This window comes from Crocodylus porosus, unplaced genomic scaffold (genome assembly GCF_001723895.1).
Source record: "Crocodylus porosus isolate Cpor-Errol unplaced genomic scaffold, CroPor_comp1, whole genome shotgun sequence".
Lineage (NCBI taxonomy): Eukaryota > Metazoa > Chordata > Crocodylia > Crocodylidae > Crocodylus > Crocodylus porosus.
The window spans coordinates 25,489,559-25,501,088 of NW_017728909.1; the positions used below are offsets into that span (position 1 = coordinate 25,489,559).

Genomic DNA, 11,530 nt, shown 5'->3' on the forward strand with positions numbered 1-11,530 from the left:
TTGGAACACAGAAGAAGATACCCAGTGACAGTGAACATACAAATTAATTGCTTAGATAAAATATTATTCTACTGTTTTTGATGTCAAAAAATAAAAGCTTTATATTATCAATACTGAATTCCATTTATAAAATGTTAACATATATTAGCCTTGAAAAGCTATGTTTTTAGTGCAGCAATGGTAAACAGCACAAATAATTTAATACATATAGATATCAAGAATAGAAGCTCACACCAAAAATATTTTTAAGACTATATATTTCTATGGCCTTCCAACAGCATAATATCTAATGTCCTACCAAGGAGTTAAAAATAGAAACAAAAACAACATTTCTCTTTTCTACCCCAGCCTTTACGAGGTAGAGCTTTATTCATTTCAAAGTATGTATGTGCATAAGGAAGTATAGCCCTGCTTGGGGAAATGCAATTCAAAGAGTTATGTTTTGCTTAGTTTTCAACAGTTAGAAGCTACACTACATTTTTATATCTTACGGGAATCAATTCTACAGTCTAGGAGCAGCTTCTATGAAAGTATTGTTTCCCACGCACCAGAGAAGTCCTTCAGGTAATGTGGCTATAACAGAGCATTGGAGTGGAGATGTAATCGATACCTAGACATTATTCCATGGAGGATTTTATCATAACAGATTTTGAAACTGCACTTTGTACAGTGGATAATCAATTTAGACAGAGGTGTTCCAGGGCAGTGTTCTCACTCTGACCTCTTACTTAGACATATCTAAGCAGATAGGCTGCTGTATTTTGTAACAGCTGAACGGCAGGGGGGGAGGGGGGCATGTTTCTTTTTTTTACATAGAGCATTGCTTTGGTCCCTGGCATGACTTGCAATAATCAAATCTGTAAGGCAAATCTATGAGGACTTCTATACAAAAGAGTGAAAATGGTATGGAGGGACACAAACTTCTGGCCACCACAGATGGAAGAGAGCATTGTGCCATTCTTGCTGTTTGGATCTCCAGTGGAACTGATGATTGAGGGGCTATGGACCCCTCAATTTGTGGATATGTCAGAAGTTCAACTCCTTTAAGTAATGCTCTTTTCCTACCAAGAACACATCAGCCTTGCTTCAATTCAGTTCTAGATAACTAGTATTCAGAAACTAAGAATTCTGGAAGACAGTGCTATATTATAAATGAGCTGAGTGTTCAGGTTTTCTTAGGGCTGTTGGTTGTAGTTGTGTTGGTCTAAGGACATAGGCAGACAAGGTTCTTTGGGTAAATGTCATATCTTTTATTAGACCACCTCAAATAGTTGGAAAAATTCTTCTTAGCAAGCTTTCTGGTTTAAATACCCTTCGTATTTAAACCCAAAAGCTTGCTAAGAAGAATTTTTCCAACTATTTGAGTTGGTCTAATAAAAGATACCACATTTACCCAAAGAACCTTGTCTGCCTATGTCCTTAGACCAACACGATTACAACCTATACCCCTGTAATAAAAGATATCACATTTACCCTAAGATGCAGATTTTCTTAGCACTTCAGCGAATGTTGTTACACCAATTCTTGAACAGCTTTATATAAATGTTTATTAAGATGCATGGACTGAACCTTGGTTGGACTTTGGAGACAATAACTATTGAGGTTAAAAACCCATAACAACCCTTTGGCTGTGTCCCAACAAGTGTTTTATGTGCAAGGGTGTGTATTTCCTGCAGGACAAATAGCAGTGGCACATTTTTGTGCTGCTGTTTGTTGTCAAGCACACCCCTGCATGTGTGCTCCAGTGCACAGCAGAGTGACCCTGGTGGGGTAGGGGAGGCTGAAGCCAGCACCTATGCTGGCCCCAGCAGTCTTATCTGGTGTCCTAGGGACCTGCTGGGGCAGCAGTGGTGCTAAGCCAGCCATTTGGAGCCTGGCCGGCAGCCAGAGCATGGTTCCAGCCAGCCAAGCTATCTTTCTGGTGGCACATGCTGCTGCTGTGTGCGCCACACCACTATTTTTTAGTGGCAGATTTTTTTGACACCAGGATCTGTCAGTATCAAAAAAACCAACACACCGCTAACTAGCAGCATGGCAAATAGGTGCATGTGCACCACATGCAGGTTGCAGCACCTCAAACTGCTTTGAGGCACTGAAAACCGCATGTGTGCACTTGTCAGGACATGGCCTCTCTGAGTCCAGAGGGACTTCATGTCACCCATCAGTTGAAGGAAAGCAGTATTTGATAATCATGTATATAAAATGCTACAGAGAGGTTCAGCAAGATGCATAAAGATATATTTTCTTTGTGGACTGGAGTAGTAGAGCACCAATGCTCTGAATGGCTTCTTTGTACTGTGAACTGGTGGCTGACAAGGCATTACAGAGTTTGTTTTTACAGCATCTTAAATCAGTTTGGTTAGCAAAAAAAAGTTTAAATGATGCATAGTAAATTATGGGTTCATTATTGTCAAGTGACTGTATCTTTAGTTGTACTTGGATTATTGTATATGTCAAATTGTATAGTAGGTAATCACATGAAGAAGTGTTGGTGCTTGGTGGCGTATAGTTAACAATAAAACTCATACATTTAACTAGTTTGGCACACATGGTTAAGACATTTTCAGCAGTTCTACAGAAATAGTATATGGATCCACATTTGCAAAGGCCATAAGAGCAGTTAATTATGTAATTACTTGTGTTGTGCAAGCAAAGAAGGTGCAAATAGTTGTGCTTGTGGATATTACAGCTTCATTTTCAGATGCCTCCTTGAAGTTGAGGCCCAATCTTTTTCTCACTGCAGTCAGCAGCAAAACTCCTGCTGACTATCAGAAGCAGAGTAGGATCCCATTTAAAAACAATCCTATAGCCAAATTCACATCCTGGAGTATTTTCAAAACAAAAATGTTTTGTTTCATTATCAAATACCTTGTTTAATTATAAAGGCTAGTTTCCATAGGCTTTGCTCATTTTACACAGATGTGGACAAATACTTCTGCTTGTGTGTGGACTATAGAATGGGTTTTTGAATGTTATCAGCTATATTCACTGTTTTCAAAAAAGCTACTTTTAAAGTCTTCATAAATGTTTTGTTTTGTGTTATGGAAAACAAAAATAAATAATCACTTCATATAGGAATATCATGAAGTTCATGGCAAGATTTTATCCATCAATATGATGAATAAACTTGATTAGGGATAATGTCCCTTATATTCAGTATCTTTAAATATGCCTAATTCCAAAATCCTGAAACCTTTATAATACTTCTTGAACAGTGGAGGCCATCCTGTCATTCCCATTTCAGTGCAAGGAATGATGACTGGAATCCTTAAAGTGCACGTCAAGTCCTTCTCTGATGTATTAAACTTTTGCAGTCCTGAAAATTAATTTATTTCTTGAAAATCATGGAACAAATGCATCAGATTCCTTCACTCCAGGGACTTATGAGATAAATTTGGTATTTTCAGCACTATGAGCTGCCAGTCTTTGTTCCTGTAATCATTGTCACGAACAGACTACAGGCTGTCTGCGGATCCATCTAGAATGATCTGAAATAGAATTTAAAATACTTGCTTATTCCAGAGTATTCACAGTTTGAATTAAATTGACATTTCATAATAGGTTATAACTTTAAAGTATGTTCTTGGGTTAGATGCATATAATCTAACTAAACTCAGGCATATCCACAAACATTTTTTACAGGACGGCAAGCAATTAAACCAGTGTGATAACTCAGGTCAGATTACTGGTTATTACTTACAGGCATACATGTTTCAGGCCTGATGCTATATGGTGTAGAATGTTATCTAAAGATCTCATTTTACAAAGGAACACTGTTTGGAATTGGAAGTGTTTTCATTACTTCATAGCAGGTACTTCGTAACCTGTGACTGGACCCCAAATACCATAATGCTAGGTTGACTGCATTCTGATTTTTGTGATGGGTAATTTGTAATATGAGACTTAGATGCTCTATACGAGTCATATCATAATATAATGATAGAAAAAGAAATTTGATTTTAATTGAAAATACAGGTTCGCTAAGTGTTACTAATAACCACTGCACATACCACAGAACCCAGAAGTCCAAGTTTGGCAGGATAGTAAAAGAAAAGATTGCTTTCAGCTCTTGTTTTACTCATCATTAGGTTTACAAATTGGCATCTTATTTTTTCTTCACCAGTTTTAAAAAGAGCATTGTTGATGAGGCAGTAATAATGCCAGGGAAGATTAGAAGTTTCTCATTAACCCCTATGATGCAGCTGTTTTAAGAACCTTAAGAAATTTAAATCTAGGAGAAAAAAGTGAGATTCAACAGTTGACTGCTTAGACCACATAGAGACATTCAGGGCATTTCTATGTGTGCTCCCAACACAGCACAGAGCACTTTTAGCACTAATTAAAAGTGCCCAGTGCTGCATCAGGTACAGGTGTGTAAGGGGCTCAGCATGCAACTGTGCTGAGGAACTGGTGATGGTGTGCTATGAACTAAAAACATATCAAATGTGTTTTAGTTCAAAGCGCACTGCCCACCATTTTTTAAGCACTCACATGCACTGTGCCATTGGTACAACTGCATCCAATGCAGCGCCAGGCATGTTAATTATGTGCTCCAGCAGACTTGATTAATCGAGCCTGCTCCGACACACTGGATTTCCAGCACATCAGAGCAGACTCACTGTATGTGTGTAAGTGTCCTGGGAGAGTCCCTGTGTCTACAGGAGAAACCACAGGTAGATGTTCAGGATTTTTTTTCCAGTGCAAAAATGGCTGTTCCAGGAGAAAGATAAAACTGGAAAGAACCAGAGTTAAGTCACTCCCGGGACAGTTTCTCCTGCAAGAGCAAACAGTTGTATGCATTCTATTCTGAAAGAAGCCATAACAGAACATTCAGCAAGACTGGATTGTATGAATGTAGGTAGACATAGGGGTTTAAGGTGAAGCTGGGGTACTGAAGTTGAAAGCTGCACAGAATGAAGACCCAATTGTTATGAAGATAACAGAAGCAATCAAGATAAAGCAAGAAATGCTAAAAGCCACACAAGAGCTATGTTGAAAGTTACCATACATACTATTATCATTGACCATTTGGAGAAAAATGAAAGATAGAAGTGTGGAGGAAGTGGCTAGGAAAAAACAGAGATAGCATTATTATCCTTTAATCTTGTGCACTGTTACATAGATCTGAGATTTAGTTTGCCGTATCACTGTTGCATCAGAAATCTTTGCAAACAAATAAATATTTAACTTGCAAATCTGCAATCCTACACTGTTTTGACCTTCACATTCATCTCAACTTTTGTGAAAGAACAAAGAGTGCTTACTATCAATAATTCTGGGAAGGAACTTGGCTTATACAGAGTTTTCAAATTAGTAGAAACTCTTTGAAAAATGAAATGGAGGCTACTTCAGAAGGATACAGAGAGGGTTTGATTATTTGGGGATAAAAAGAGAATTCTCAGCGCTCAGAATTTTCCTGTTGCTGAAAGGAAAAATGAGTACTTGGAAAAAAACCTGTTGTGTAACAGCAGCACATTTTGTTTAGAAAAACTGAATGCTACTGAAATACTGTTAGAAAACAACTGATCATAGGAACAAGTACTGTAAACTCTTATATTTTTGCTAAAAGGCCTGTTTGTTTTCTAAAAGTAAACAGTCACTCAAGACTGTTACTTGTACATGATTTGATGCTTTCTGAATAGTTATATGAAAATCTGCTCTTTAAAAAACATAACAGGAGACAGTGGGCAGTTGAGTATCAAAGAGAAATGTAATATGGCTAGTGATAAATCAAACATCAAAAAGCAATTTCCACCCAGAAGAGGGAAGAGCAATTTGCAACATGTGCCTCCATAAGGCAGTTCTGGCCATGCAGAGATATTCATAAGGAAGTATTCCCTACCTTCTGCTAAGATTAGGGGAGATTTAAACTCGGGCCATTGTATCTCTACTGTACTTCGACTTGTCTACAGTTGTTTTCAGCCACTTTGTGGACTATGCAAACTGCTCTGAAGTGGAGGTTGTAATTAGCTTTACTTCCTCCTTTAGGTAGCCTCTTCACATTTCAAGGTGCCTACTTCTCCCAGCTGGTTGTATGCTAAGTTTAGGTACACAACTAAGTTCGTTTGAATAACTCTCCTAGGGCTAGGTGCCTGATTTTTACAAAATATGCCAAAATATAAGTTGGTGGCATCTGAGGGCCCAATCTAGAACTGGCCCTCAGCATTTTGCCTAAGAAGGATTCTAGTTATAAAGATTAAAGACATTTGTTCCACAAGAAGTTGGCCCTGTTGAATGTAGCCACTTAAAATGATAAAACTCTAGTTAACTGCTGGAGTGAGGTCATCACAGCATAGGGACTTTGATGGAAAGCAAAAGGAAAAATGAAAACTGTAAAAATGAAGCCACAAAACAAAGGGGCGCAGACCTCCTACAGAGATTTCTGCTTACCTGATTTATTGCTGCTCACTTGACTTATTTCTTCCTCCTCTTCATCATCACTGCCACAGATTAGTGTACAAAAGGCTGTTTCTGGCTCCGTATCTTCTTGATTAGTATCTGATTCTTTTTCCACAAAGCTTTGCAATGCAACAAGACGGTGGTGTATTGCTGCATACAGGTATCCAATGTCTTTTGAACTTGCCTGTATGAAACAAAATGCACAGTGCTTTGAAGAGAACAGAAAAGTAATGCTGTAGCTCAACGATCGTTGAAAAACAGACGCAGTTTTCAAGTACTTGAAAAGAGCAAAAAATCTCTTCTGAAGAGATGCTGTCTTTCTGTATCCAAATAATTTCTATAAGACAAGGGAAGGCAAGGTCTAACAGTCACAAACTACTGGAAGACCATTTTAGACTGGACAACTTCTTTACCATCCGAGTCTCCAGTCTGGAATAGATTCCCCCAAGAAGTGGTGCAACCACTTACTCTGGATACCTTTAAGTTATGCTTGGATGCTTATCTTGCTGTGGTCATCTGACCCAAGCTGACTTCCTGCCCCTTGGGTAGGGGGCTGGACCCAAAGATCTCGCAAGGTCCCTTCCAGCCCTAATGTCTATGAAATCTAAGCTTCTAAGTTACTGACTTTTCAGAAGCTTAGATAAACATGACATTATTTTCATTTAAGTGGTTTAGAGTTTATTAAAATGTACGCACTGATTGCTTTCCATCTTGATATAACAGACAGAGACTTAAAATAAAAATGATGCAGCTTGGTTAATAGCTAAGTTTTTTTTTTAAACACTTCCTATTCCAGATTCACTGCAGTTCCACACCAACAAAACACATTTCTAACAATAACAACACATAGAAACTTTCACACACACACTATATAATACACATACACACAACTATAGATATACATACATTAGTATATCTGTATAGTATAGATATAAATTATTTATGTATAAATAAATATATATGTTTAGCATTTTTGCTTACAAGTGGGGAACAAAGAATTAACAATCAAAACGGCTTTTCTTTAACAAATCTAAAAGATGTCATGACCTCTTCTAGTGAAGGTGAAAGGCAGCAGATAATTGAAAGCTTGTCTGCTGGGCCCTGATTCTCTAGCACTTTGAATCATATGGCATTATTTATCCTTATGCCAATTGGAATAGAAAGATCCTACTCTGATTTGGTAGTTTTATACCCAATTGCAAAATAATACTGATGTTTTATTCTCCCAGTTTGTACAAATGTAAGTAGTCACACTGAAAAGCAGTAGAGTATCAGCATCTTTTTTAGGTTGCTCATGTTTGCAGCACAGCATTCCTTTCACTCCAATTTACATAAAACCCACTAAAAGCCACGTGGTTGGGAATTTCAATAGCAAATGTCATCATCACCCCCAAGTCATTTGTAGCATTCTAAGTACAAAACCAGTCTAAGATTGCAAATATGTTAAAAATTATCTGACCAAAATAGCTGTTTATACTGGTAATTTTTATATTTCTGTACTGTAAACTCCATCTGACTAAAGAATCTTGTGGACAGCCCCTTTTGCTCTTTCTGTGGCTGTAGGTATTACTACTTCTACTTCTCATGAAGATCACTTTGAATAACATCCCCTTTGCCATATAACTGCTGATATGAAGGATATTAACATTAAAAGACAGTGCAAATATCCAGCACCAGAGAGCAGCCAGTTCTGTGGGCTCTCAACATGTCAAACTGACCTTTTGCATCATTGCTTTAGTGAACCCTGCTGGGTGCCTAATGCACTCCTCTGATCACCTACAGCTGTAAGGGTAGCTTTAATCTTTGTACAAGACTTCCACTGCCACCAATGGTAATTCTTCATCCATTTTAAGGCTTTACTATAATGATGATTAATACAACAAAGCTGGAAGCTTCCCAGAACAAGGAGTTGAGTCAGATTGCAAAATTTCTGATAATGGTTTTGGTTTTTCTCCTACCTGTATTAGAAATACTTTAACAGAACAGTCTTCTTGGTCCACTGCAGTAATGCACAGACTCTTGTGATTTCCTCTCTCTATCATCATCTGAGGCCAGAGTTTAGTGTTGAGGATCAGTCTCAAGCTGCCTTGATTTCTCATAACTAAAAAACAATGATTGCATATATCAGATTCTATGAAAACATCCTCCCTTTACTATTGCAGCACAGCTCTCTATTTTTGCATTTCACAGAATTATAACCTGTCCTTTTTTCAGTGGCCTTTAAACAATCAGTTTTAATGTATCAAAATCAAGTTCCTCTCAGTATTTTATATTCTTGGCTTATGAGATAACAAAACTTTCTTTTAAAACCATATATTGCAATAGAAGAAACTCCAGTTTGGTAAACAAAACATCCCAGAAGTCATTTGGAAGCAGCACTGCCTTTGGAAAACCTGAATCAGTGAAAGAATAGTTGTACTAAAAATATCTTGCAGTAGAAATATATAGTGCCTAATGACATCAATAAGTGCCCTCATACAGCTTAGCAAAAAAACCCTGTAGTGGCAAGTGAGGTTTGTGGACAGCTAATTTTATCATGAAGTATTTAAAAGACTTTCAGCAACTTCATATAAATAAAAGTTGACTACAGAGTTGCTAACATGCTAAGATTCAGTTGACTATGGCAAATTATAGCATGATTTAGAAGTGAGATGAAAGGTTACCTAGCCTTGATTGTAACATTCCACATCTGTTGCTTGAAGTGTCATTGAGCCTCAAGGATCCTCTGCCTCTTTCAGTCCAGAATAATGATAGTTTATTAAACACGTAGAGCTTGCAATTGATCTAATGGGAAAATAATTTAGAAACTAATTGAACTGGAAAGTTGTTTCACAATGGCATTTGTTTACATTGTTGATGCCTCTGCGGTACAACTTTTTATATTACAGTTTGTATCAAGTTAGACATTTTTCTAAAAAGTAAAATGAATATTGGGTTAATTCTAGCTGGGTGTTACATCTCTCATAATTTAAGAGGTTTTAATTTTTGGTCCTAGGGTACAGTGACCTACTCTGAGGACAGTTATAAACAGGTAACAGCAGAAGGAGGTTGTGGAACATGATCACTTGGTAGAAAAACTATATTCAGTACAGACAATATAAGATAAAAATCTGCATACCAGCTTGTGAGAAGATTAGTTTTAAAAAGATACATTTTAAAGGGGAAAATGTATACAGATAGTTTGTTTGCTACCAAAGTAGTAGTATATGTTCATGTTAGCGTAAGTTAGCTATGATGTGATTCAAAACGTAAAAAATATTCATCATGCAGTCTTCATGAACTGCATACCTGTAATACATTGTGTTCTGCTTCTTCTCCTGTTATAACTTCCACTTTATTTAGCAAATATTTCTGTGTTGGTTTAGCAATACAAGCAGCAGCTGATTCAGCTAGTGATGCACTCTCAGCAACAACTGTTTCTAAAGGAGAATAAAAAGAGAAAATCCTGAAATGTTTATAGATGGGCTGTTTTACCACATCAACAGAAATGCATGTTTTCATGGTCCATGACTTTGTATGTTCCTCATGGTGCCTGATATCAGCCAGTGCATTAATAACTAGTTGTGTATTGTAGTATGATTATTTTTCATTAAGGCTGTGGACCTGAATACTGACTTTCCTTTGACTCCAAAAGTCTCTGTACAGAATCACAGCTCTGCCCTAAAGAATGATTTTCAGGATCAGAGCCTACATGATTAAAATTTGAGTTTGTAAATTAAACTGTTTTGTCATATTTTCAGACAATTAAATAATGAAAGACATAAATCCCATACATCACTGACACTCCGGTTAATACAATCCAGTATACTGTTGCCTTTTTTTTGTAAAAAGAGCACACTGTCGGTTAATATTCATTCTAGAGTTCATCGTAACACCCAGGTGTTTTTCTGCAGTGCTGCAGCCCAGCCAAACATTCCCCAGTCTATATTTGTGCATGCAATTATTTCATCCCAAGTGCAGGACTTTGTACTTGTCCTTGAATCTCATCTGACTGACTGTAGACAATTTTTTGAGTCTATCCAGTTCATTCTAGATCCTAGCTCTGCCCTCCAGAGTGTCTAAAACTCCACCCAACTTGGTGTCATCCACTAATTTGCTAAGTGTGCATTCAGTCCCATTATCCAGATCATTAATGAATATGTTGAAAAACACTGGACCCAGGACAGACACCTGGGGAGTCCTACTTGATACCTCCTCATAACTAATTATTGGACCATTGATGACTACTTGTTGGGCACAATAATCCAACCATTTATGAATCCATATTACGGTATTTTGTCTAATTCATATTTTCTTTGCTTCTTAATGAAAATGTTGTGGGAGCCAAGTTAAAAGCCTTGCTAAAGTCAAGGTATATAACATCCACTGATTTCCCTTCATCCACAGAGCCTGGGACCTTATCATAGCAGGAAACCAGGTTGGTCAGGAGTGATTTGATCTTGCTGTTCCTGATCACCTTGTTCTCCTCTAGCTCCTTCGTGATAGATTCCTCAAGGACTTGCTCCATGGTCTTTCCAGGTATCAAGGTCAGGCTACAAGTCTCAGGTCTGTAATTCCCCAGATCTTCCTTCTTCTCTTTCTTAAAAGATGGGCACTATATTGCCCTTTTCCGGTCTGGGACCTGTCTTGACCTCCCGGGGAGGTCATGCTAGAGGTGATGCACTGAGCGGGCAAATGCCCCACCTCCCAGGTTTGTTTCTGGGGTAGGGAAGGATGCAGTGTGTCCACTGTGGGGCTCAGGGCTCCCCACTCTGCTGCCCTCCCCCCAGGGGCCAGGGCTTGGGCACTGCTGGTCAGCTGTGGCTAGCACCTGTCTGCACCTGGATGCAGCCATCAGGTCCTGTAGCCCTAGCAGCTGGGGCCCCCTCCGGCAGGGCTGGGCAGGCAGGGGGCTATCAGTCAGGAGCGAGGGGCATCAGCAAGGCCAGGGGACTGCGGGTTAGGAGTGAGGGTCACCAGCAGGGTAAGGGGGCAAGGGGAGCTCTGATTTTCCATGATAAAAACCCAAAATCAAATGCTAAAATGATAGGTGTTTAGAATTTATTTCATTATAATAACTGAAGTACCGGTGGGCTTCCAAACTGCTTTAAATTGTAAATATATCAATAAAACATTGTGTTCCATTGAGACC

The 11,530-nt window shown here is 38.3% G+C and overlaps 1 protein-coding gene across 2 annotated transcripts in view; it reads right to left on the reverse strand.

Moving 5' to 3' along the window:
* Positions 1-2,384: 2,384 nt before the first annotated feature.
* Positions 2,385-11,530, reverse strand: part of RANBP3L (RAN binding protein 3 like) — a 69,078-nt gene continuing 59,932 nt past the window's right edge. For both annotated transcript variants that reach the window (XM_019531965.1, XM_019531964.1), the window contains exons 11-15: positions 9,688-9,818; positions 9,063-9,183; positions 8,358-8,500; positions 6,391-6,583; positions 2,385-3,488 (exon numbers count right to left, since the gene is read on the reverse strand). In XM_019531965.1, the coding sequence (XP_019387510.1) occupies positions 3,445-3,488; positions 6,391-6,583; positions 8,358-8,500; positions 9,063-9,183; positions 9,688-9,818 (632 nt within the window). In that variant the 3' untranslated portion in view covers positions 2,385-3,444. The remainder of the gene's footprint in view (positions 3,489-6,390; positions 6,584-8,357; positions 8,501-9,062; positions 9,184-9,687; positions 9,819-11,530) is intronic.